Here is a 27185-nt window from a genome sequence, read left to right as displayed (position 1 = left end):
GAGAGAAGGGAAAGAGAGAAAGGTGAGGGAAAGAGATAGGGGAAGAAAAAGAGAGAGGGTGAGGGAAAGAAGAGAGGGAGGGGAAAAAGAGAAAGTGGGGGAGGAAGAGGTAGAAGAAGAGAGGAAGAAAAAGGGCAGGGGAAGAAAGTTGGGGGCATAGAGACTGAAAGGGAGAAAAAGGAGGACAGAGAGGGATGGGGAAAGTAAAATAAAGGGGTGGACGGAATAGGGTAAGTAAGGATGATATACAGACCAAAATAGGCCACAAATAATAGTGCAATATTTATTCCCTCTCAACCCCAACCCCACCATACCCACCCTAAAAACTCCACTCTGAGCATGCTCCCTGGATCTGCTCTCTAACACCCTGGAACAGGCTGTGGGATGAAAACATCCCTATTCCAGAACACATCTGCTCTTTTTCAAAAGTTCTGGATTTGCAAGTATCAAGTGAGACCAGGAGAAATGAGGAAGTGAGAGCATGCCTGTGCACTGCAGACCCTTCTCTCTCCACCCCAGAATGATCTCTTTCACCAACTCCACCTCCGAAGCAGAAGGAGCCAGGGTAGGAAAGCCTCATGGTAGACGGAGATGACACCTGGCCAGTAAGCAGAGAACAAGTTAAATGGCAACTGCACAGTGGTTGACTCTGACTTCCAAAAAGTCCCAAATGGCTAGCATGCCGCGCTCTGACCAGGGCCCATGGAAAAGTGGAGCAAGCAGTCCTGGAGCTGGAGACAGGTTGGAAGTTTCTAGGCTAGCGACAGGGCAAGGGGAGGCAATCATTTTTTCTAGTTACTGGGGCTTTGGGAGCAAGAACCGGTAATAACTCCATCCCAGACAGTGAGTGGTGGGAGGGAAGCTTGTTTGAGATCATTCCCCCGCTGGAGGTATAGTTTTCCAAGGCTCCCCTCCAATCCCATTTCCCTTTCCCCCAGTGCACACCCGCTTTCCCCCTATATTTCATTGGGATCATCCTGGTCAGCATAGATGAGGAAGCCAGTGAACAGGCTGTCGGTCCAGTAAGGGTCGTAGAAGAGGCCGTTCTGCTCGGAGTAGAAGATCTGCAGCCAGACCTCGTCCCCCTCCTTCAGGGAGAGAATGGTAGAGCCCGAAGCCACGTCGTGGTTGCCAGTGTTGGCGTCAAAAGTCCGGATGCGGTACTGCCCATTGTGCACCAGCCCGATTGCCAGGTGTTTGTTTGCCAGCGTGATATCATAGGTGAAGTAGTAGATCCCGGGCAGGCCGCAGACGAACTTGCCACTGGACACATTGTAGTGGCCGCCCTCATTCATCAGGATCTTGTCGAACTTGATGGGCAGCCTCTCGCGGGGGTAGCTCTTGGTGACGGCCACCGAGAAGGCGGATCTGGCCTGGGTGGCCCCACAGCTGCAGTGGCCGGGCAGCCCCGTCTCTCCCTTCTTCCCTTTGGGCCCTTTCTTCCCGGCAGCTCCATTCCGGCCTGGATTCCCCCTGAGACCCTTAGGTCCTCGTGGGCCGGCTCTGCCGATGGCCCCGGCCTTCCCCTTGGGCCCCGGCTTCCCCGGGTTTCCCGTTCGCCCCGGTACACCTGGAACGTAAGGACAGAGTGATCAGCCCAGAGTGGATGGAAGTCGGAGGAGGAGCAGTATGGCTATTCATTGATTCAATCATATTTATTGAGCGCTTACTAAGTGCAGGCCACTGTACTAAGCACTTGCACTGTACCAAGCGCTTATTACAGGTTAGTGCTTGAGCAATGGTGGGGAGAGCTCTGTGCTGAACAGGAAGAGGCTCCACAGCATGAGACACTCAGGAGAAAATACCACTAGGTGGTCATCCAAAGAGGCTAGAAAGCCTGATTAATCAGGCTTTCATATTCCAGATCTGGATTCAAATCTAAGCTGCCTCAGAATGGGAGGATTCAGGGCCTGGACCGGAGTATCTCAGAGCCTGCTGGTAAGCTTTGGGTCCTCATTTGTAAAATGGAAAAATTATTCCTTTCTGGAACCCTTCCCCTCCTTCCTCTCCCCCTCCTCCTCCTCCCCATCCCCCTCGCCTTACCTCCTTCCCCTCCCCACAGCACCTGTATATATGTTTGTATGTATTTATTACTCTATTTATGTATTTATTTTATTTGTACATATTTATTCTATTTATTTTATTTTGTTAATATGTTTTGTTCTGTTGCCTGTCTCCCCCTTCTAGACTGTGAGCCCGCTGTTGGGTAGGGACCGTCTCTATATGTTGCCAACTTGGACTTCCCAAGCACTTAGTACAGTGCTCTGCACACAGTAAGCGCTCAATAAATACGATTGAATGAATGAATGAACCCTAAGTCAAAAGCAGGGTGAATACGCTGACAATAGGAAGCCCTCAATGAATCCTCCTAATTGACTGATTCTTGATCTTCGGAAGTTGAAAGGAATGTTCACTGTTTCCCCTAAGATCCATCGCAAAAAGGGATTGACAAAGGTTTTGGGTAGCCAGGCAACTCCTTAGCCCTTCTTAGGCAGAAATAGGTCCCAAAAATCACTGCAGGAGGGCCCAGACTCCTGACAGCTTCTTCGGGGCCCAAAATCAGGAAAGTAAGAGGGACTGCCATGAAGCAAGAGGGTCCTGGCCCACCTGTTTGGCTGGTCCAGTCCCTTCAGCCTCTCTTGGGTAAACCTGGGTTCCAAGTTATCGCCTTTGGATCCTTCTTTCCAGATGTTCAGACACCTGGATGAAACTACTGCCGATGCCCTGGGTTGTTTCCTCACCCAGGGGCAGAAGTTTTCCCTCCCCCCCCGTCCTCCTCAATTGTATTTATTGAGCACATACTTTGTGCAGAGCACTGTACTAAGCACTTGTAGAGTGCACACTTTCCTTAGGGAGCCTAGCCTCCAGACCTCAACGTGGAGAACCCTTCTCCTGTGTCCTGTCCCCAGGATTTCTCAGTCCCAATTTTCTTAAAATGACTGAGGGGCTTCTTCCCACCAGTAAACTAATCCCCTATTCCCAACCTCGACCTGTGATTAGTTGGTGTTCCAGGTGGAGGAAGTCAATCAATAGTATTTATTGAGCACTTACTATGTGCAGAGCACTTTACTAAGAACTTGGGAGAGGCACTAGCTAGGTACCTGGTACTTAAGCATATGAGTTTTACCTGAGGGAAGGGAACCCTCAGGTGGGTTTCTTAGAATGGTGCATGGCACACAGTAAATGCTTAACAAATACATTATTATTTCTAGCCATTCTAGCAACTTCTGAAGTGTTTCCCCTAACTTCACTTATATGATAACTTTGGGTGCCCTTAAAAATAAAATAATAAAAATAAAAAGTCTTAATAAAAAGAGCATTTGGGGACCTACACCAGGGCTGAGACATAGCCCATCCCAGGCTAGCCCTGAGATCATTTCATTTGCCTCAGGTCCCCTTAGATTGTAAGATCTTCAGAGCAGGAACTGTCTCCCTTCAATCTACTAATGGTATTTATTGAGCATTTACTGTATGCAGAGCACTATACCAGTGCCTAGGAGACTGCAGTACAAAAGAGTTGGTAGACACATTCCCTGTCATCATCAATCATATTTATTGAGCGCTTACTGTGTGCAGAGCACTGTACTAAGCGCTTTAGTCTAAGCTCCTGTCCACAAGGAGCTTAGAATCTAGGGGGGAACATAGGCATTAAAATAAATTACAAATAGGGGACGTGGTAGAGTATAAGGTTATATACATAAGTGTTGTGGGCCTGGAGATAAGATGAATAGCAAAGTGCTTAAGAGGTACAGATCCAAGTGAATAAGAGATGCAGTGGAGAGGGAGAATAGAATGGAAAATGAGAGGTTAATCAGTCAATCAATCAATCAGTCATATTTGAGTGCTTACGGTATGCAGAGCACAGTACTAAGTGCTTGGGAAAGTACAATATAACAGAGTTGGTAAAGGAAGATCTCTTGGAAGAGATATGATTTTAGTATGGCTTTGAAGAATGACAGAATGGTGGTTTGTGAGAGATGAAGGAAGAGGAGTTTCAGGCCAGAGGGAAGATGTGAACAAGGGTAGGTAGAGACAGATGAGATGATGGAGGTATAGTGAGTAGGTTGACATTAAAGGAGCAAAGAGTGCGCTCTTATTTTTGTAGTACTCTCCTAAATGTTTAATCTAATGCTCTGCGCACAGTAGGCACAATTGATTGGTTGGCACCAGTTGCTTCTAGGATGGCCAAGCCTCATAGGAGAAATCAGCCCACAAGTAATGCCAGTCCTGGGGCAGGTTGACGGTCCTGCCAGTCCAGCATTCTGTCTCTCACAGTGGCCATTCACAGAGACATCTTCCTAATCAAACCAGACTCCGTGGCTGGGGCTGTGCCTGGGCCCTCCCCAAGCACTTTCACTCTAGGGACACTGATGCATCCCAGACCCCAGCTCCACTGTCCTCCGGGATCCTGGGGAATGGGCTGGAACCAAGTGCAGCTGCCTCCATTTTCCAAATGGGGATCCCAGTGTACCCTGGAGACACCGGGGACTGGAGAGAGGGGAGAGGAAAGGAGACAGGGAAGGGAGTATGAGTGGTGTGAGTGGAGGGTCCAGGACCCGGGGCCTTCCCTTATGGCTCTTCGTCTCTCCCACTCTCTCCTCCTCAAGCTGAGGACAGGGACTGGTACTAAGCCTGCTCTGTTGGCAGCCGCTCACTCACCTTCTTCTCCATTCTCGCCCCTGTCCCCGTCTTTTCCATCCTGACCGTCTTTGCCGGGGAAGCCCATCCGGCCCACCATCCCAGAAAGTCCTGGTGCCCCTGGCAGGCCAGGGGGGCCTTGGGGCCCTGGCATGCTGCAGACGAGCTGTGGGGAGCTCTTCTGGAAGTCCCTTTTGGCAAAGGCACTGAGGAGCTGGTTGGCGGCACAGGGACCGAGCCAGGCTAGGAACACCCAGACAATCATGGCACCACCTGTCGAGACAGGAAAAGAGGTTGTGAGTATCAGCACGGGAAGCAGTGCAGCCTAGTGGAAAGTGCACAGACTTGGGAGTCAGAGGGCCTGGGTTTTAATCATAACTCTTGTACTTGCCGGCAGTGTGACCTTGAGTGAGGCACTTAAGTTCTCTGTGCCTCAACTTTCTCACCAGAAAAAGTAGGCATTCAATACCTGTTCACCCTCAAACTGTGAGCTTCAAGAGGGACTGGGGCTGTGTCTGACCTGATTATCTTGTACCAACCCCAGTGCTTTGTGCTAGGCTTGGCATAGAATAAGCAATTAACAAATACTACAAGTAATGGCATTAGTAGACCACTATTAGACCATTTTTAGACCACTATTATTGGCCCCTCTGGCCCCTCACTCTGCTCCTCTCAGAGGTGGGGCTGGATCACATTCTCTAAATATTGTTTACTTCCCGTATGTTTCTGCGGATATTTTGATTTCTAAATTTTAACTTTCTTATAGTATTGAAGTCCTGTTGCTCTATGTCTCTATCCTCCTCTGCTGAGATTGTGAGCTCCTTGGTGGGCCAGGGATATGTATGGAGGCAATGGTGTCTAACAGAAAGAGCACATGTCTGGGAGTCAGGAGGCTTGGGTTCTAATCACAGCCCTTCTCCTGGCTTGCAGTATGACTTGGAGTAAATCTTTTCATCACTCTGTATCTCAGTTTTACCATCTGTAAAATGGGGATCATAATACCTATCTTTCAAGGACTGCTGTGAGCCTAAAATGAGAAGGTCAATGTGAAAGCACACTGGAACTATCCCAGCGCTTAGAACAGTGTGTGGCCCATAGTAAGCGCTTAACAAATACCATTATTATTAGTCAGACACAAGGTATTGTGTACCTCCTTCCCTTCCCCACAGGACCTGTATATATGTATATATGTTTGTATTTATCCATTACCCTATTTATTTATTTATTTTACTTGTACATATCTATTCTATTTATTTTATTTTGTTAGTATGTTTGGTTTTGTTCTCTGTCTCCCCCTTTTAGACTGTGAGCCCACTGTTGGGTAGGGACTGTCTCTATATGTTGCCAACTTGTACTTCCCAAGCACTTAGTACAGTGCTCTGCACACAGTAAGTGCCCAATAAATACGATTGATTGATTGATTGATTGATTGATCTCAGCACTTGGCCCTTTTCAAGTGCTTAATAAATGTCTATGATTAAAAATAATACCTCTCCCTGCATCTTTCTTTCTCCTCCCTGTTTCAAATTCCCTTCTTGCTCATCTGCCAAGGAGGCAGCAATCTTCTGAGAGGGTCTCAGGGCTTTTCTTTTGTCCCTCCCCAATGATGAGAGGCCAGAGACCACCTCTGAAGGCTACCTGTGGCTCAGTGGCAGGATTCTGACAAGAGGTTCCTTTGGACTCAGTGGCAGGATCCTGAGGGCTTCCCCCTTTCAGTCATCTCTTCCCAGCTGCTTGAGCTGGCGGACGATCAGGGACATTCTTTGTCTTTCAGCTTGGCCTCTCCATCTCCTCCTGTGAGAACTTCCTTTTCGGCCCAGCCCCCATTCCTCTTTCATCCCCTCCAGACTGTGCTAGATTCATTTCCTAATCTTGCTCAAGGCCTCCTCCTGCCTCCTCCTTTTTTCTCCCAGGTGTTTACTGCTGGCAATAAGCCAGGCTGCAGGCTGAACAAGGATCAGAAATCTTTCATTTGACTAAGAAGAGAATGAGAGATCCAGATGGGAACCAGGAGGAGGAACAGTAGTCCAACAGGCCCCAGCCCCTAAGCAAGTTGTTGGCTACTTAAGACTCAGTCACTCAATCAATCAATCAATGGTAGTTATTGAGTACTTATTGTGTGCTGTCTTCACTGCCTTGATTCCTCCCAAGCCACCCTTCTAGCCGAGCCTTGCTTGAGAATTTCCGGCTTCCATCCCCTCACTCACACTCTTCCCTGGGCTTGGAACTCCCTCCCTCTCCAATTGGACAGGTGGCAGCTCTCTCCGCGTTCAAATCCCTCCTAAAATTGCACCTCCATCAGTCTCTCTCTGATTCACTTCTCAACACCCTCTGCGATAGATTTCTTCAGCCAATTCTAGCACAAATGTACCTATTTACCCTCCTTCTTAATATTCAAGTACACATTTTCCCTTCAATTGTTTATTTTTGATCTTTCTTGTGGAGCCCCTTCCTTCCTCTCCCCCTATATGTTTGTACATATTTATTACTCTATTTATTTATTTATTTATTTTATTTGTACATATCTATTCTATTTATTTTATTTTGTTAGTATGTTTGGTTTTGTTCTCTGTCTCCCCCTTTTAGACTGTGAGCCCACTGTTGGGTAGGGACTGTCTCTATATGTTGCCAATTTGTACTTCCCAAGTGCTTAGTACAGTGCTCTGCACATAGTAAGCGCTCAATAAATACGATTGATGATGATGATGATAAACGTTTCTGTTTGCCTTTTCTGTTAGTGTGTGAGCTCCTTATGAGCAGGGAATGCATCACTTTGTTATTTTGAACAACCCAACGCCTTTAGGATGGTGCACTGAACCCAGTGGGCTTTCAATAAATGCTACTTCTCCTTCTCTGTCCAGAATTTCCTGAAGAAGAGAGAGGACATGATGCTTCGCTGAAAATGTAACAGAGAAACTTGTCACAGATTCACACTGCACTGACCTCTATTAAGCCCCAGAATTGAGAAGAAAGTGGAAAGACCCCACTGACCCCTCAGTCGTTGCCAGAGCTGAGTGATGGTTCCTCAGGGGCATGAGTTTACATGGAAATTTCCCAAAATATGTTAATAATAATAATAATAATGACATTTATTAAGTGCTTACTATGTGCAAAACACTGTTCTAAGCACTGGGGAGGTTACAAGGAGATCAGGTTGTCCCACGGGGGGCTCACAGTCTTAATCCCCATTTTACAGATGAGGTACAGAGAAGTTAAGTGACTTGCCCAAAGTCACACAGCTGGCAATTGGCAGAGGCGGAATTTGAACCCATGACCCCTGACTCCAAAGCCCGGGCTTTTTCCACTGAGCCACACTGCTTCTCTGTTGGTGCCCTTGGGGGTCTGCAGGGTGGGCATGGCCAGTTTTCACATTGTGCTAAGTACTGAAGGACCCTTTTATCACTTCCCTTTCCCGGTAGATTCAGCTACCCTGGAGGCTCTGCCTGAGACAAGATTAGTCATTGGTCAACTGGTGTAGGGGATGGGGAAAAGGAGAGTTATAAAGAGGGTAGGAGAATCCCCGCCACATAAATGGAAAAGCAAAGAAACCATAGCTTCAGCTCGCCTCCCTGCTTTGACCCTTCCTTGCAAACCAACTCTTGCCAAAGAGGTCCACACAGTTGTTTTCTTGGTACCTCAGAGGAGAGTCGTGCCAGAGCTGGACATGTAAAGGTGCCAGTGGCTTTAGAGGAGGCCCAAGAGACTCTAAGGGTCTTCTGATTGAGCTGGGGAATTGTTCTCAAAAGCCAGGGACCGGAGGCCACAGTGGTGTTGTTGGGTGATGGGTAGTCGGGTGGGTGGAGAACACAAGGATCTCTGGGCTGCCTGGGGCTCCAGACTCATGTTATCACCTTATTTAACACTTAAGTAGGCCAGAGTTCTCAGATGTGGTGGCCACACCAATGGGCCTAATGGACTGGGGCTTTCCACACATCTTCCAGGCAGACAGTGGAAGATGGCAATGCCGCAGAAGCCATTTTGCAGAAATAAGGCAGAAACTTGCCCGGTCCTAGAGTGTTTTCTGGGGTGATGTCTGCACCAGAACCTGAGCCCCATCAGGCCTACATAAACTCTAGTGTCACATTGGAGCTGTGGGACTGGGTAGCGGGAGCTGCCCAGGAGAGGGAGAGGCTTGGAGGTTCATATTTTACCATCTGACAAAAAGGCATTAAGTCCTGTCCCAGTATCAGACAGGGGACAAGCCAGGGGAAAACTGGATTGTGTAAAGCTGGACAAATGGCATTCTGCTCCTAGAGCTCCGACCACCACTCCAATGTGAGAGCTAGGTGGTACAATGAGGCAGAGAGTGAATTGTAGTAGCAGGGGTAGTAATAATAATAATGGCATTTGTTGAGCGCTTACTACATGCAAGGCACTGTATTAAGCACTGGGACACTGTACTAAGCACTGAGGCACTGTAGTAGTAGTAGTAATAGTATGGGTCAGTGTGTCAGCCTCCTCTCTGATCTCCCAACCTCCTGTCTCTCCCCGCTTCGGTCTATACTTCACTCTGCTGCCCAGATTATCTCTGTACAGAAGCGCTTAGAACAGTGTTTTGCACATAGTAAGCGCTTAATAAATGCTATCATTATTATGTCACTCGCTTACTCAAAAATCTCCAGTGGCTGCCTGTCAACCTACGAATCAAGCAAAAACTCCTCACTATTGGCTTCAAAGCTCTTCATCACCTTGCTCCCTCTTACCTCACATCTCTTCTCTCCTTCTACAGCCCAGCACATACCCTCCGCTCCTCTGCCGCTCACCTCCTCACTGTGCCTCGTTCTCGCCTGTCCCGCCGTCGACCCCCGGCCCATGTGCTCCCCTGGCCTGGAATGCCCTCCCTCCACACATCTGCCAAGCTACCTCTCTCTTCCTCCCTTCAAAGTCCTTCTGAGAGCTCACCTCCTCCAGGAGGCTTTCCCAGACTGAGCCCCCTTTTTCCTCTCCTCCCCATCCCCCCTGCTCTACCTCCTTCCCCTCCCCACAGCACTTGTATATATTTGTACAGATTTATTATTCTATTTATTTTACTTGTACATATTAACTATTCTATTTATATTGCTAATGATGTGCATATAGCTATAATTCTATTCGTTCTGACGATCTTGACACCTGTCTACATGTCTTGTTAGGTTGTCTGTCTCCCCCTTCTAGTCTGTGAGCCCATTTTTGGGTAGGGACCACCTCTATATGTTGCCAACCTGTACTTCCCAAGCGCTTAGTACAGTGCTCTGCACACAATAAGCGCTAAATAGATACGATTGAATGAATGAATGTCAGCGGTGTCAGTGTGTCAGCTGGTGGCCTGAATAGGAGAAAGTTGAGGGGGTGTGTTGTTGTTGTTGTGTATGTATGATTAACTTTCATTTATCTCCATGGTACCCTTGCGGTTTCCTGATTTTTGGAAACCCTGCTCAGTGGTCTGGATGGCACATTTTCCAGGTCTGTTCTGCCGAAGTCATTCTCAGTTGCTTCCTTATCCTCCAGGAGGCAGGGCCTACCAGCCCTTTAAAGAAAGTGACTGTGGAAGCAGATTATGCTCATCTAGATAGTGCTTGGAGGAAGCAGAATATGATTTCCTCTGAAGAAAGAGGGGGGTCACCCTCATGGCCAGCCCAAACCTTCTGTCCCCAGGACAAGCCCTCTCAATTTGCTCTCTGGCAACATTCTTCTTTGTAGACATGAACTGCTAATATTATTTCTGTCCCTGCTGTTTCCAAGTCCTTGTTTAAGGATCACACTAAATTCCTTAGCCTCTCCCAAGGAGCCCCTAAGAATATGCTTGAAAGGACTTGGAATGCTGTGTCATTTTTTTTTTTTAATGAAAGCCAGCATCCCACCCAGAACTCCAGGGAATGGTCTCCTTCTCCAATTTTCCAATCACACTGAACACCTGGAGAAAACGGGGTCAATTAGCCCCAAGAAGAAGAAAGAGGTGGGGCCTCAATAATGCCTTTCCAGAGGAAAATCCACAGAGGACCATCCTTTTCTATTTATTATGGCAGGCTCACTAAGCCTTTCTAGTGCCTGATAAAGCAGCCAAAAACATTCATGATGAGTTTGAATGGATGGAGCCCCAAAGCAGCAGTGGGAGGAGATGGGCCAGCAAGGAAGGCCAAGGGAAGAATGGCTCAGATCGGAGTCTGAAGCAAATAGACACACACACACCCTCCTTAAAGGCACTACTCCATAATATGAAACACATCCATGCAAAATTCCAAGAAGTAAATTGGAAACAGAGCCCAGGGTCCCTAGCGACAGATATGCGGATTCCAGCAGAGACAGTCTGTAGGAGAGAAGCAGAGAACAGATTATTTCATCACAGGGTCTAGGCTTGAGACCCCGATGGGGTTTGATCACCATTTTTGTGATTTAGTGAGTTTTTCCAGGGACTTGATTGCCTTCTTCAATAACATCAGGTGTACACTATCTTCCCCCGATTAAAAGCTATTGCCCCCATTTTAAAACAGATGCCAGGAACACACTGACCTCTTGCAGACATTTTCTTGGAAATGTCTTTGGAAAAACAGATCACAGAGTAAAAAATGTACAGTTCGACCAAGAACTGACAAGCACAACAGTCATTTATAACCCTGGCTGTTATACTGCAGCACTAAAAAAGTCAGTGCTTCCAGATTTCAAATTTATGATCAAAATCTATAAAATTGAGTTCTTTGTGATAGATTCATCTCAGGGTGCTCATTCAAGGTTAAGAGCACGCCAGCTAAAGCGATATAAAACGTTAAAACGATTAGCAGTGAACTGTCAGAGTCTCTTCGGAAAACCAACCTCCTCCAAATGCAGATCTTCTCTGGCTCCACGAGCCAATGTTGGGGGGCCAAGGTGCGGCCTAGGGAAGGGAGGGCCGGAGACTGGACAAAGATGGGAGCTGGAGGGCTCTGTCCTTTCCTCTCTTCTCTTCCCTTCCCGTACCCCAGGGATGTCTCATTCAGGGCCAGGAGGAGGACACACTCATCACCCTTTCAAATGATCACACTCTATGGATAAACTGTCACTGTGGACGGAAAATAGAGCCCTGCCACGACATAAATGGGAAACCATGATTCAAATGGGGAATCGAAAATGAAGTTTAACATAAAGGGCCTTGCAATGCAGCGTAATCTGCAAGTCAGTGGGGCCGAGGCGCTGCCTGGCAGGGATCCGATCAATCAATCAATCAATCGTATTTATTGAGCGCTTACTTTGTGCAGAGCACTGTACTAAGCGCTTGGGAAGTACAAGCTGGCAACATATAGAGACAGTCCCTACCCAACAGTGGGCTCACAGTCTAGAAGGGGGTGACAGAGAACAAAACCAAACATACTAACAAAATAAAATAAATAGAATAGATAGGTACAAGTAAAAGTAATCCGATGGCACTGAAGGCAAAAGAGATCGAGGTGGGGGTCTATTCTGAGATTATGACACCCTCTCTGAGGGCCCGGCTTGGTGATGGGCTTCTCGGGAAATGTAAATAGGTCCCAGTCATTGGAGTAAAGGGAGACTCCCAAGTCTCCTTGCTTGCTCCGAGTCCCTGCTTTATAATAATAATAATGGCATTTATTAAGTGCTTACTATGTGCAAAGCACTGTTCTAAGTGCTGGGGAGGTTACAAGGTGATCAGGTTGTCCCACGGGGGGCTCACAGTCTTAATCCCCATTTTACAGATGAGGTAACTGAGGTACAGAGAAGTTAAGTGACTTGGTGTCCTGGCAGACTTAGGGTTTCTCGGGGTGCCCAGCGGACTGCTCTGAAACAGGCTCATCTCCATGAGATCTTGGCTTGGGACTCACAGGGCTCCCCAGGGCTTCTGCTTTTCCTAGAAGATCAGATTGCTTTCTGCCTGAACTCTCAACCCCCTGCATCTGCCTTCCATGGACTAGTGATAGGGACTTAAATAGCCAAGAAAATTGGTCAAGATGATGCTGCATTTCAAAGCAATAGCGCTGTCAAAGACAGGACTTGATGGGGTTACCGTTTTCCCCAAAGAGGGTGACTTTGGCTCAGGGTTGCATTATCATCCCTTTTTCTGCCTCTGCCCTTACCTCTGCCCCTGCATCCACTGTCAATTCCTACTATAGCTGCGTTCCCGCTGAGAATAGAAGGAAAGCTTCTATTTCAAAACTCCCTGGAAAACTCAGATGTTAAGGAGCCTCTTGCACACATGAAAAGTACCTAAGAGCCAAACTTGCAGGAATGCGCTTGACATTTAAAGATGTTAAAAGTTAAAAAAGGAAATATAGATTTTACTCACCAAGACTAATCTCTTCAGTGAGACGCTGACATCTACTGGAAAGCTCCACAGGTCTTAAACCCCCATTCCACGGCAAATCATCACCGCCCAATTAAGCGGGGACCGTGCAACGGCTTCAAACAGCTCCTTTCTAGCTGGAGGACTTCGAATTTAAAGTCTGCTAACCTTTTCCGAAGTTTCTGCCGCTCCTTGTGTCCCCTGTGTCTTGCAGCGGCTCCAGGGTTTGGCTCTCCTCCGCTCAGGGCATATTTTTCTCATCTTGTAATGGGCTTTGAGCAGCTTTCCCGCATCACGTGACGGTCCACTCACTCACGCTCCCAGAGCTCTGGGCCTCTCGTTGCTCGAGTGCTTTCCCTTTGTCTGGCAGTTAGTGTGGAAAACTCTGATGCCTGTTACAGCTGGGTTCACTCTGGGGAAAATCAGTTTATGTTTACATGTGAATGTATTTGCAAATGGTTCCCAGAGCAGAATTTCCATGCTGAAACCCAAAAGGATCCAGAGATCTAGCAGATCTGTGCACAGGCTGCAACAGGTGTTGATAATTTCTGTCATCCTCTCCCATCTCTATCAGCACAGCAACATGGTGCTCCTTGCCCTCCAGAGAGGGACACAGGTTCTTCCGCTCCCTCCCTCTGCTCTACTCCCTTCCCCATCCCACAGCACTTGTGTATATTTGTACATATTTGTTATTCTATTTTATTAATGTGTATATAACTCTATCTATTTTGATGCTATTGATGCCTGTCTACTTGTTTTGTTTTGTTGTCTGTCTCCCCCTTCTAGACTGTGAGCCCGTTATTGGGTAGGGATTGTCTTTATCTGTTGCCAGATTGTACTTTCCAAGTGCTTAATAAGCACTCAATAAGTACAATTGAATGAATGGCTTTCTAGGACAGGGACCATCTCTGGCATTTTTTTTTAATGGTACTTGTTAGGTGCGTAGCATGTGTCAAGCACTGTTCTAAGTGCTGGGGTATATACAAGTTTATCAGGCTGGACACAGTTCCTGTCCCGCATGGGGCTTGCAGTCTAAGTAGAAGCGAGTAGGATTTAATCCCCATTTTACAGTGGAGGAAACTGGGACACAGAGAAGTTACATGACTGCCCAAGGTCACACAGCAAGAAATTGGCAGAGACAGGATTAGAACCCAGGTCCTCTGACTCCGAGGCCCAGGTTCTTTCCACTAAGCCACCCTGCTTCTTATCCACACCTAATTTTCAAGGGCCAAGAATGGCTCACAAAGGGGAAATGATGTCAAAGGCATTCCTGCTTTGGGCCTTAGTTTCGGGGGCACCCTTATCCGAAGATTCAGGGGGAGGAGATGGTGATCTTGAGAAAACCTCTGTGATGATCTTCGTAATTGTCACTGGAAAAGTCAATCCTACCAGTAATAATACAGATAATAAGTGCTGAAAGTCTAAAAAAGAAAGGAAAATCCCCTTCTTGCGGGTGAAGAAACTGAGGCACGGAGAAGTTAAGTGCTTTTTCCCAGGGCATAGAGCAGGCAAGTGGTGGAGCGGGGTTTAGAACCCAGATCTCCTGACTCGCAGGCCCAGCCTCTTCTTTTTGAAGCCAGATTCCAACAAACCTCCCTGCCGACTGAAGAACTTTCATTGAGTATTAGTATTTAATGAGAGGCTTCTTCCCCGTAGATCTTGTGCTTATGCTGTTTTCACAGCAGGTAAGGGAAAGAACAACGTTCACGACTGGCCTTCGCTCCCCCTTCTTTCTCATGGCTCTTTGTTCCCACTGATCATTTGGCTGCCATTTGGTCAGCAGCCACTTTAGATCCAGTTTCAGTATAATCTCATCAGGCACTGCTGAAGAATTGTTCAGTGTCCCAAAACTGAACAATTAAACTTTCATCTTTACCAAGTGGAAAACTACTCTTTGTGTTTACCATTCAGGCCACAACAGTCATTTGTTTTGAGCTCTTCCGGTGGGAGGGAAACACCAAATGTTTCCTAATTAATTTGGAGCTAATTAATTCACAATTCTTTCATTTGGCTTCAACACCATCGATTCTGACTGAGAGCCTAATGGGTACGCAACACGGTACTAGGTGCATGGGAGCATACAATAAAAGTAGAAAACACGGTCCCTGTTCTCAAAGGGTTACAATCTAATGAAGAAGACAGATAGTCACGGATTGCATGCATGGATTGGGAAGGAGGGAAAATATAGCTATAATTGGTATCAAAAAAGAATAAATAAGTGGAATTAATCTATCATTATACCCATCAGTTCTCAGGATGACTGAGATGACCAGCTCAAGGAATCAATCAATCAGTGGTATTTATTGAGCACTTACTGTGTGCAGAGCACTGTACTGAGCACTTGGGAGAGTACAGTACAACAGAATTAGTAGACATGTTCCCTGCCCATAAGGAGCTTACAATCTAGAGGGAATAATAAATTACAGAATCAATGTTGAAACTCATCGGGGAATGCCTCAGGGGGGTGATTGCTATGGAAGGGTTAGAAAGCAGGGAAGAGCATGCTTTGCCTGATTTATTCACACTTGGTTACCAATAATGATTATTTGACTTAATTTAACCCCTCCATGCCCTGAGTTGTAAAAGAAACCAAGGCGGTTCACCCTGCCATCTCACGCTGCAGGAATGAATTAACCAAAGAGGCACTGGATAAAGGTACTAGAACCACAGAGTGGTTTTGATCCTTTCCCAGGGCACAGTCAGAGGTCTAATAGTGGACCAAGTCTGGGGTTGGGAGGGAGAGGGCTTTCCCATCTTTCGGGGGAAGCCCGGGGGCCTGTTCTCCTATCATCAATCATATTTATTGAGCGCTTACTGTGTGCAAAGCACTGTACTAAGCGCTTGGGAAGTACAAGTTGGCAACATATAGAGACAGTCCCTAACCAATAGTGGGCTCACAGTCTAATATCATGGGAGGTGCTTGAAGCCAGAGGGAAAGCAAGGCCTCTCTGTTTCTGGCTCTGGTCTCTCTTTCTGGGGTGTCTGGGCCAGGTGCCCACGGCTACCACTTTCCTACTCAGAGGAAGCTGAGGGGTGGTGGTAATTCTCAGGCAGGGGCGGGGATCTGCCCCATTGTAGGAGCCCACTTAACTATTAATCTAGTTTAGTTTCTAGATAAACGGCCTTTGGATGCACGATAATTCCTTCAGCATGAGCCAATGGAATGGTCCTTTCCGACTAGAGGATTAGCCTCTGCCGCAGGCTTGACGTCTGAGCAGCTGGGAAGGCAATAGCTCTTTCCATGGGAATAGGCATTTATCAACTGGCCGAGAATGGGAGTTGGCTCCTGGGGAAGGTGGTGACATTGCCGTGTGTTATTTGAGTTGCTTCTTCCTAGCTGACTGGAGCCTGAGTGGGGCACTGAGGCCTAGGATGAAGGAAGATGGACTGGTCAAAAGAACTATTTGGAATCAACAGGAGAAGCAACCTCCACCTTCCCTTGATTTAATAGTAACAACTGAGGTATTTAAGTGCTTAATATGTGCCAGCGTGGCTTAGTGGGAAGAGCCCGGGCTTGGAAATCAGAGGTCATGGGTTCTAATCCCAGCTCCTCCGCGTGTCAGCTGTGTGACTTTGGGCAAGTCACAACTTCTCTGTGCCTCAATTACCTCATTTGTAAAATGGGGATTAAGACTGTGAACCTGATCACCTTGTCTCCACCCCAGCGCTTAGAACAGTGCTTCGCACATAGTAAGCACTTAAGAAATGCAATCATTATTATTATTATTTCCAAATTTTAGAGACTGTTTCACCGCCCCCATCCCAACAGCTTTTCTCTCCCCTTATGATCTCATTCTAGAAATCCCAGGATCATGGCCCAGGGAAGCCAAACACTCCCTTTTTAACTCTGGTCTAAAAAGCAACCAAAAACAACGATCTTTCCGAGAATGAGTCATTCCAGATGTGATATTACCAATGTGGCAGCATATGAGAGTCAGCTGTTGAGAAGCAGCGTGGCTTGGCGGAAAGAGCCACCGACCCGAGTCGGACGACCCGGATTCTAATCCCATCACTTGTCTGCTGTGTGACCTTGGGCAAGTCACTTAAATTCTCTATAACTGTCCAACCTGATTAGCTTGCATCTACCCCAGCACTTAGTACAATACCTGATAACATTGATACATTGTAAGCGCTTAACCAAAAATTTTCTTTTTTTTTTTTTTACAAAAAGCTATTCCTGTGGGATCACTGTTCGAGCCCATGCCCTTTCAATCTATGCCAACACAAAGGAGTCCAGGGAACAGTCAAGGATCAGTTGCCAATATGGCTTGATGATAAAGATAAGCAGAGAAGCAGCATGGCTTGATGGTTAGAGCATGGGCCTCGGAGTCTGAAGAACTGGGTTCTAATCCAAGCTCCGTCACATATCTGCTGGGTGAATTTGAGTCACTTCAGCTCTCTGTGCCTCAGTTACCTCAGCTGTAAAACGGTGATAAGCATGTGAGCCCCATGTGGGACAGGGACTATGTCCAACCTAATTCAACTTGTATCTACCCCAACACTGGGGCACAGAGTAAGCACTTAACAAATACCTTAATTGTTAAGATAAAAGGTCGTACTGAGAGAGTGGACAGGACTGAGTGTTAGTTCTGTCTTGGTTAGGGTGTTGAAGCATAAGTTGTTACTTCATCCCACCTAGGAGTTGAATTGGGTACCGTGCTGTGGTTTGAGGAAATCTTTCCTTTTAATTCAGATGGGCAATCCGCCAAGATTGGGGCTGGAACAGCTTCTGGCTGGCCGAAGGCATTCGAGAACCATGTCATTGCATTACATTAACCAAGTAAATTTTCATAAAGAACAGAGGCACGGAAGGATCCAGCTAGGTTTGAGGCCAAGGATTTTGCACAATTAGGGAGAGCAATTTTGCATGAACTGATAGAAGTCCCATTTTACTAGAGTTACACAGACACTCACACAAGACAGAAAACAACCCAAAAATGGATTGCGGGGCTTCCAATCAATCAATTCTTCCCAAGTATTTATTGAACACTTACTGTGTGCAGAGCACTGAACTACGTACATGAGTGATTCAGAAAATGCTTCAAGAAACCCCATTTGGGTTTCTGTTAATCCATAAACTATGCAGGGCTGCTGGATTAGGAAGTTTGAATGTAGCAATCCCCAATGGGGTGGCCATTACTGCACTTTTAAAGTGCAAATTCAAAGCACGCCTCAAAATGTTCTCAGATGGTATGGCCTCTCTGCTGAAGGAAACTGCAGATTAGCTCAGTTCACTGCAAACAGGAAAACTGCAATTTTTTTTTTTTCTGACCAGAGGCTTTGAGAGGATTCTGATAAGGCAAAAGCCAAAACAGAGCCAGGCCTCGTAAACAACAAATACAGTAAGATGACCTAGGACATGATGTGTGGTTAGGATTGGGCTGAGTAGTGCATTTGGCTGCTTCAACTACATTTTAGCCTTACAGTGGTGTAAAATTTTTGAAGTCTAAAAGGGCAGCCACATACATACAAACTGCTCATACTTCAAGGGCATATTTTCAGATATTTATTTTCATCAATATTCAAAACAGGTATCTTGTGGCCATGCTAATCGGGTCACGATCAAGCTTTTTGAAAATTGCATCAATCCATCACTGGTATTTAATGAGCATTTTCTGGGTGCAGAGCACTCCACTCACATTTTTGAGTGAGCATGCCAAAAGAAACATTTCACAGACATTTCTTTCCTCACAATTTTTCCTGAATGTCAAGGTACAATATACACATAATGGACCTGTAAAAACTACAGTCAGTCACTTCATAATCAGCATGATTTTATCAGACTTGGTGAACTTTCACTTCAAATGCTTCTTAGTGATTTAAGCTCACTGATCCTTGGTCTGATGACAGTGCTCCATTCTTCCACTCCCTCCTAAGTCTTTGCTGCACTTTTCTTAGGTCCCATCCTCACTACCTCTGCCCCTCAAGATTGTAAGCCTGTTGTGGGGAAGGATTGTCTGTTATATCGTATTCTCCCAAGTGCTTAGTAGAGCGCTCTGCACAAAGTGCTCAATTAAATATGACTGACTACAGTTGTATTGTTCCACAAAGAGGCTCACGGGTACTGATTATTTCAGGAACTTCCACCTCCGATAGAAACGTTAAGTTAGTTCACCTAGATAGGTTTTTTAAAGAGACTTTGGAGGCAGCTGAATTTAAATTATGATTGGCAGTAGACTGTAAGGTCCTCCTCTAGACTGTACGCTCCCTATGGGCACATTCTTCCTGAGAATGTGTCTACCAACTTTGTTGTATAGTTCTCACCCATGTGCTTAGTACAGTACTCTGCACCCAGTAAGAGCTCAAAAAATACCATAGATTAATAGCAACAGCTGCACAGAAAGTGACACCGACTGGTCATTTGGATTTGATTCGATTAACTTAAGAATTGCCCAAAACTCTCATGATTGAATTTATAAACTGACTATATATCACCACAAGTATCATCTCTGAGGACTAGGAAGAAAGCCATCAGATTCTGGCTTTGACTGCCAAGAGGGAAATTTTGGTCCAGAGATGTGGGTCATCTACAGAGACTCCCCAGGCATCTCACTAGGGTTCTGTCCTGAAATAGTCAGTGAAGGGCATTGACAAGTTTCTGTTTGTTTCTAAACTACAGGGAAACCTATGCTATCTTTTTATGGCATTTGTTAAGCGCTTACTATGTGCCAGACACTCTACTGAACGCTGGAATAGCTACAAGCTAATCAGGTTGGACACAGTCCATGTCTCACATGGGGTTCACAGTCCTAATGCTCATTTTTCTGATGAGGTAACTGAGGCCCAGAGAACTTAAGAGGCTTGCTCAAGGTCACACAGCAGATAAGCGGCAGAGCTGGGATTAGAACCCATGTCCTTCTAATAATAATAATAATAATAATAATAATGATGATGGCATTTGTTAAGCGCTTACTATGTGTCAAAGCACTGTTCTAAGCACTGGGGGGGGGGGGGGGTACAAGGTAATCAGGTTGTCCCACATGGGGCTCACAGTCTTTATCCCATTTTGCAGATGAGGTAACAGGCCCAGAGAAGTTAAGTGACTTGCCCAAAGTCACACAGCTGACAAGTGGCAGAACCGGGATTAGAACCCACGACCTCTGAATCCCAAGCCCGGGCTCTTTCCACTGAAACATGCCGCTTCTCTGACTCCCAGGCCTGTCACACCATTTCTATTCCCAGAACTAGTGAAAAACAAGTCATTCCAAACAAATCCTTAGACTTCTCACTGCTTTTCTCGGAGCTTGATAAAACAAAACCCCCCCCCAACATTTCCAGTACTTTGGTTACCCTCTAGAGATGCTTTGCCTAAAATAGCTTCAGCTAAAAAAGAACCAAGGCAATAGGGGGTAGATAAATGCTTGCATCACCCAAACAATGTCCATCTGGGAAAAAAGAAATCAAAGAACTTTCTTTAGGAGACTTCAAAAAAAAAACAACAATCAGATATTGACAGATACTGACAAGCTACAAAATGTTTGCTGGGGAACCCTGGACCCACAAAACAAGTGAAAGCTGTAACAAGTTTATCAAAACAGCCATATTTCCCATTTTATATATTTACCAGATCTAAAAGCGCTGGTACTTTTGAAAGTGTGTTTAACAAACACCAATACAAAGGGAAGTGCAGGTGGAAAAAAAAAGCTTTTCAAATGTAGTTCCTAGATCTCATTCCAAATTCGGCCTTTACTGTCCCAGGAAGGAGGCCATCGGATCATCTGGACGCTGGCGTTTCATTCTGTAGGCTTCCATTTCCTCTTCCGTGGGCTCCCGGGCTTCATACATGCTGTTATAAGGCCGCTTCCTCTCATCTAACTGCATGATCTCCTTAACCTGGAGAAGCCGGGCCTCTTCCGCATTTAATGCCTGCAGGGAAAGAAATACATCGGACCTCTAATATTACCTCAAAGGATGGGCACAACATTGGGTACGTCATACCGCAAACCAAAGTTGGTACATCAGAAGATTTAAGTTCAAATAAGTACAGGATTAATTTTCAGACCTACCAGCCGAACACTTTTCACTCCCTTTCTGCTCTGTCCAGTTTATGCCTGAGAACCCTATTCTCGACTTTCCAAAACCACTCAGGGGTTCCCTCTTCTTGGTCCCTTGCCCAATACCCTCCTCGACACACAAATTCTTTTTCTAATTCCCCTCGGTTCGGCTGATTTGGCTTGAGCTCTAGATTTTGGCGCGACTAACTTGGGATCTTGATCCTTTTAACCTTCTCATCCCCCTTCCCCAGGGCCAGCTCAGTAAGAGTTCTTTCTCTCTCTCTCTACTGATAGCAGAAATCTTGCCCACAGCCCTGCCTGCCTCTTGTGGAAAGGGAAAACCCGGGGACCTTTGAGAGTGAGCCGTCCCAATCAAACCATCAGCACCTGTGTAGAGAGTACTGTACTAAGCACCCCCTGGGGTGAGCTGTGCATAGCTGCCGGCAGCAGCGATGCCAAAGCAGGCCAGCTGAGCTGGAATTGCTGTGGGTGGCTGGCAAGCCAGGGAGGGGATGTGGCTCCCGCGTGGACTGAATGAGTTAAGCGGCGGTGGAAGAGGATGCCGTCCCTGCCCCTGCTTTTTGGTCTTCACCAGAGCTGGGGGCGAGCAGTTCCTCCGGCCCCCAGACTGGGCCCATGTGCCCACCTTGCCTCCCACCCAAGGCAGCTCTGGAGGGCTGGTGCTCCTGATTGAGAAATCCAAGCTTCAGTGGCAGGACACTTCCAGAGCAGCCACGGCTGACAGGCCTTGCTGCTTCTGCTGGTTCCCTGCCAAAGGTGGGAGAAAAGGCTGCTTTTCGGCAGGCGTGTGCCTCGGCCTTTGTACCCGATGGGATCCCGGAGCGGCAGTGAAGGAAGACAAGTACCGGTGAGGGCCTCTGTCTCTCCCTCTCTCCTCTTCCTTCCTCCACCTTCTTTTCTGCCCCAATGCTTCACCAGATACATCTAACACTCCAAATGAAAGGGGGGCAGAGGGAGCATCCTAGATGCCAGGGCTCTAGGAAGCCTCTCCTTAACAGCGGCAGAAGAAAGCTCTGAAAAGATCCTGGAAGTCAGGACAAGTTCGTGCCGTACCTTTTTCAGTTTCTCGTGCTTTTTCTTTTCTTCTCCATCACTGTCTGAACTACTCTTCTTGTGCTTTTTCTTCTTCTTCTTCTCTTTCTGTTTCTCTTGGTGCATCTGAGAGGGGGAGAATGAATACGGCACGGGATAAATGATACTGACCAGTGACAGGTGCTAAATCCCCGAGAAGAGTCTCAGAAAATGGGCAAGTCATGAATAGAAATCCTGGAGATTAGTCTACCGCGTGAGCAAAATACAAAAACCCCCTACCTCCACTAGTGTTTTAGGTTTATTTGTTTGTTCTTCCTCTGTTGCCTCTTCATCCGGAATACAGGTATCTGCATTCTAGTAATCAAAAGGGAAAAATGAGCGACCTGCAAATATCAGAGTGGCTATACATTACAGGAGAGGCAAAAGCCTTATTGAAATCCAAGAACAGAGACGTTTCTTTCAAGGTCCACTCAAGGCAAGAGTATTCTTTAACAAACAAAGCAATACCTACAAACATTGACCAATACCTAAGTGGCACTTACAGCAATTTCTTTCCCAGCCTCGCCAGTGCAGTAGGAGTACTTGACGAAGGAGTGACAGCACTTGTAGCCCCATCTGCCTTCCTTCCAATACGAACCCCAGATACACTGCAAAGCAAACAGTGGAGCAGCTGCTTACGGACCGCATCAAGGTAGCACAAAGTAGGCGAGAAAGCAATCATCAGTGGTGGGACATGCCTCAGATGGGACAATGTCAAAAATGAAGTCAGGTAAAAGTGAAGACAAAGAGTGTAAATTGGGGACACGGGTGGTGGCAAAAATTCAGTGCTTCCGATGAACTCATACCACCCAATGACTAACTTTTATACCTCCAACCTGAGAGGTATTTACAGATTACATTTTCAACTCGCTTATGAGTGGTCTACTAAAAGGGACAATTAAAATTTTCATATAACTACTGAGGAGGCCTGGCTGATGAAGGCAGCTAAAGATTTTTAAGGCCTATTAACAGAGTACAATGTAAATGCTAAAGTCACCCAGAAGTTCAGGGCAGCTATTCTCCGTTGGTACCTTCTAGTGCCTTACTGTATGATTATTGATCTTCACATCCTCTTCATATTTAGAGCAGGCAATAGCTCGCTCTTGCCCTTTGATTACTGTTCCATGCCTAGAATACTCCACATAGTCTTCAGTTTGCGCCAGCAGCAATTCGGTAGGAGGGGCATCCAGATGCTCTTGCCCTCCATACTACAAAAAAGAAAGTTGCCTTGCTTAGTGAAGTGAGTGAGACACACAGCTTTCAGTCAAGTCACAATTAAATCAGTTTAAATCAGAGCTCTTCGCCAGGTGGCAACAACATCTTTTTAGGTCAAAGTTACCTTCTCTAGGATGCTTTCTTTCTGCTGTTCTTTGAAATCTTCCTTCTTGACTTTGAACGATTTGTACAGCAGCTCCAGTTTTGTAGGATCCGCCTGGAGATGGACTTCGGATCCCTTGTCGTATGCCTCCCAGGCAAACACTAGGAACAGAACAAGAATATAGGCAGTGTTACACTGTCAGACAATGGCAGCTAGGCATTCTGCCTCTCACAGTGGCACTGAAAGATGAAAACTATCCTCTGACATCCAATCTTTAGGACTGAAAATGTGCTTTCTGTCCAGCCTACATTTTCCCTCTAATTACATAGTTGTTCATCGCACATGAAGAAGGCACCACTGATGATTAAATTCACCTTCTAGGGCACGAGTGGAAGAAGAGGCCAATGTGGGACCCACAGTTCCAACCAAACTGTGTGCACAAAAAGGTTCGCTTGTTTACACTTGGTGCTACATTGTTTAGAGCTGTTTTTGCCTTTGTCTCCTTGTCTCATTCTTCATGAAACTTTTGCTCAAAAGGAACCACTCCTTGACAGCAATATACCCTCAAATAAGTCATTATGGACTATATCTAAAGCTTTTTTTAATAATATACAGACGTTATGCCTCCGCAACTACTTTTACAACCCAATAACCACTTTCAAGAAATGACCCCCCCACAGTTTAGTATTGTGGGAAATGAACAGTAATTTTACCTTTGTCCTGTTCATACTATTAATGCCACTACAAACTTCAGTGGTAGTCCCTCACCATCTTGGCCTTTGTAAGCTGAAGGATCCTAATTTGTTTGTTCTACCTTCAATGGCAGCTTCACTATTCCCGTAATCATGAAAGAAAACATGGCTCATACTGTTTTTCTCAAAGTCAAGCCTTGAAAAACACAATTTCTCATGAGCCAAACTTAACTGAGACGAGACTTACACTGTGTCTGTGCCATGGAAATTGTATCTCCGGTGTATCGAACAAAATTGTCTCCAGCATAACTCACTCTACAAAAGGAGAAAACATATTTCATTAAGACTAATTTCTTAAAAGTTGCTTACTACTTCCCTGACACAACAATCGTTTTAATTAAGGATCTGTCAGTTCATCCTCATGGCTAAATGCTCTCCCACCTTAAAATCCCTAGAAGACCTCAGGTTTAAACGTACTCATCTGGATTTTTTCCTGCATTGGCATACGGGTTTTCCCTCATGGCTCTTGTCTTCGGATCGTAGTAGGCAGAATTTGGATCTAAGTTCCTCAAGTACTAAAAAGACAAAAAAGGAAAATGCACCCATTGACAACATTAACATTGCTAGCAAGAGCACATCGCAGGAATGGTCAGAGGGCTTGATGCTAAAAGCAGCATGGCTCAGTGGAAAGAGCACAGGCTTTGGAGTCAGGGGTCATGGGTTCAAATCCCGGCTCCGCCAACTGTCAGCTGTGTGACTTTGGGCAATTCACTTCACTGGGCCTCAGTTCCCTCATCTGTAAAATGGGGATGAAGACTGTGAGCTCCCCTTGGGACAACCTGATCACCTTGTAACCTCCCCAGCGCTTAGAACAGTGCTCTGCACATAGTAAGCACTTAACAAATGCTATTATTATTATTATTATTTAAAGGAGGATGGCAATAAAGGCAAAGTAAAGAAAACTGTGGGAAATAGGACTTTCAGGGGACAGGAGCTGGAGGACACCCTGGGTACTGAGGGTGCACAGAGCGGCTTTGACTTTTATAAAATACAAGAACTGAACTTGGTATGCTAAACGAGATTTGGTTTCCTAACAGAGGACAGCTCCTTTTTTCTGCCCTGGCTTACTTTAGCAATATCTTCTCGAATTCTGAGATTCCTGACAGTAATTCTTCTTTTGGAATCAAAATTTTGCCCAGGCATGTCAATATCATCTGCATATTTGTCTTCATCTTCGTCTTCACTGTTACGATCTCTTTCCTGAAATAAAGTGGAAGTAAGAAACGATTAGAACTCCATTTTAAGATCGATCAACCCATCTGACTTGTACTTTTGATTTAAGAACTATAATCTAGGATTTCTGTTAGTTTTATCAAGAAATCTGAAGTCTATGGGAGGGAAGGGCAATTTTTTCAGGAAAAAAAATACCACTGATTAATGTCCTCTCAACTACAGATGATAACAGTTACAGACAATATCTCATATCCCACTACTAAACCACAAAAAACAAAGCATTCAATGCATTTCAAATATTCTCCTTACTGGTTTCATTATATTATTTTTTAAGAAAACATCCCTACCGTTTGGGAATTTGGTTCCTCTTCTCCCCATTGGTGCTTTGGAGAATTCTGCATGAAGGGAAAAGAAACAGAAGCAGATTGCCATGCCATCCAAATTCCAAGGATTAAATCAAAAATTTCTATAATACAAGAGCTTAATCTAAACACAGACATACATTCTCATGCACTTACCTTTGAGTCGGTAAAATTCTGAAATGTATCATTTATCACACTGTTTTAAAAATACCTTTAATAACAGAGAGAAAATCTAAAAACATGGACAGTCTTCATTTCTTGTTAAAAAACTTAAATCAATTACAGACAGTATCTTGCAGATGTGTTGCACCACCTAGTAGACAAAAAGGAAGGCTACACATTTTCAAGTAAAATTTTGATGACTGGAATTGTTGGACAACAAGAATTAGTTGGATAATTGGTAGGGCGGAAAATTCCGTGAGCTATTTAAAAGGAAGCAAGGAAAAAACTCCAGCAGTAACTATGGCGTGTAAGTATAAACATTTTTAAGAATAATTTTTTGTAAATGTTTAAGAAACCTAGATGTATAACTGCCAGTGGGCAGGGAATGTGTCTGCGACATTGTTGTGCTGTACTCTCCCAAGCGCTTAGTACAGTGCCCTCCACACAGTATGTGTTCAATAAATATGATTAATTGAACTCCAAAAGTTGTTTAATTGCTTTCAGGGAATTTTCCTCTCTCAATCTAAACCAGAAGAGCTCCACATATATATTTTATTTATTTTATTTTGTTAATATGTTTTGTTCTCTGTCTCCCCCTTCTAGGCTGTGAGCCCACTGTTGGGTGGGGACCGTCTCTATATGTTGCCAACTTGTACTTTCCAAGCGCTTAGTACAGTGCTTTGCACACAGTAAGCACTCAATAAATACAATTGATTGATTGAACAAGAGCAATAGGCTCAGTGATTAAGTGATACATTCATTCAATCGTATTTATTGAGTGCTTACTGTGTGCAGAGCACTGCACTAAGCGCTTAACAATTCTATCATGGAGCAAAAAATGTTTTTCCTGCTCTTGGGTGCCACTGGCTCCAAAGTCATAGTAAGTTCTTCTACAGTTCATCTACCCATCATCTCCTTCTTCCTCTATATTCTTGGCAATATGTATTAGCCTGGATTCAGGGAGCCCAGGTTCAACTGCTGGAGAAATCCACGCCACTTTCTGAACCCTTCCAATTGCCCACAGCTCAACCGGAGCCATTCTCCCCGGCTTTAGACTGCTGAGAAAAATCCACCAAAGTACTAGTACTGAGTACTAGTAAAAGTGGAGGGTGAAAGAAGGTTTAAGGCAGGGCAGCCACATTTTTTTACATTAGCCAGGCACGATGGTGAAGGGGCCAGCGATGAGGTGTGGGAAAACGACTGGGTGGACTATGATTCTTAAGTCGCCTTAAATCAACAAGAGGTCTGTGTTTGCGGGAAACTCTCGGGCATTTTAAATATTCAATCCATTAGTTTATGAGTTCCTTGAGGGCTGGGAACATGTCTCCCGCTCTGCAGCGCTCTTCCCGGCTGCCAGTACAGGCTCAATAAATATCACTGACTGATTAACTGATGAATATGTGATTTTACTCTGGGGTGGCAATAAGAATATCCCAAAAAACC

At 45.5% G+C, this 27185-nt stretch overlaps 2 protein-coding genes across 2 annotated transcripts in view; both read right to left on the bottom strand.

The window, feature by feature from the left end:
* Nucleotides 1-320: 320 nt before the first annotated feature.
* On the bottom strand, nucleotides 321-13057 carry C1QTNF2 (C1q and TNF related 2). The gene is made up of 3 exons (XM_038739918.1): nucleotides 12893-13057; nucleotides 4660-4911; nucleotides 321-1570 (listed from the first exon to the last, which is right to left on the bottom strand). The coding sequence occupies exons 2-3, from the start codon at nucleotides 4901-4903 to the stop codon at nucleotides 957-959; spliced, it is 858 nt and encodes a 285-aa protein (XP_038595846.1). The 5' UTR covers nucleotides 4904-4911; nucleotides 12893-13057; the 3' UTR covers nucleotides 321-956.
* A 6929-nt stretch (nucleotides 13058-19986) lies between these two features.
* Nucleotides 19987-27185, bottom strand: part of SLU7 (SLU7 homolog, splicing factor) — a 20580-nt gene continuing 13381 nt past the window's right edge. Inside the window, exons 7-16 of the mRNA XM_038740336.1 lie at nucleotides 25566-25613; nucleotides 25114-25245; nucleotides 24463-24560; nucleotides 24233-24300; nucleotides 23315-23454; nucleotides 23022-23183; nucleotides 22479-22583; nucleotides 22216-22290; nucleotides 21958-22062; nucleotides 19987-20755 (exon numbers count right to left, since the gene is read on the bottom strand). Of these exons, the coding sequence (XP_038596264.1) occupies nucleotides 20576-20755; nucleotides 21958-22062; nucleotides 22216-22290; nucleotides 22479-22583; nucleotides 23022-23183; nucleotides 23315-23454; nucleotides 24233-24300; nucleotides 24463-24560; nucleotides 25114-25245; nucleotides 25566-25613 (1113 nt within the window). The 3' untranslated portion in view covers nucleotides 19987-20575. The remainder of the gene's footprint in view (nucleotides 20756-21957; nucleotides 22063-22215; nucleotides 22291-22478; nucleotides 22584-23021; nucleotides 23184-23314; nucleotides 23455-24232; nucleotides 24301-24462; nucleotides 24561-25113; nucleotides 25246-25565; nucleotides 25614-27185) is intronic.

The sequence above is a fragment of the Tachyglossus aculeatus genome, chromosome X1 (genome assembly GCF_015852505.1).
Source record: "Tachyglossus aculeatus isolate mTacAcu1 chromosome X1, mTacAcu1.pri, whole genome shotgun sequence".
Classification (NCBI taxonomy): domain Eukaryota; kingdom Metazoa; phylum Chordata; class Mammalia; order Monotremata; family Tachyglossidae; genus Tachyglossus; species Tachyglossus aculeatus.
This window is presented reverse-complemented; position numbering and strand designations above follow the sequence as displayed.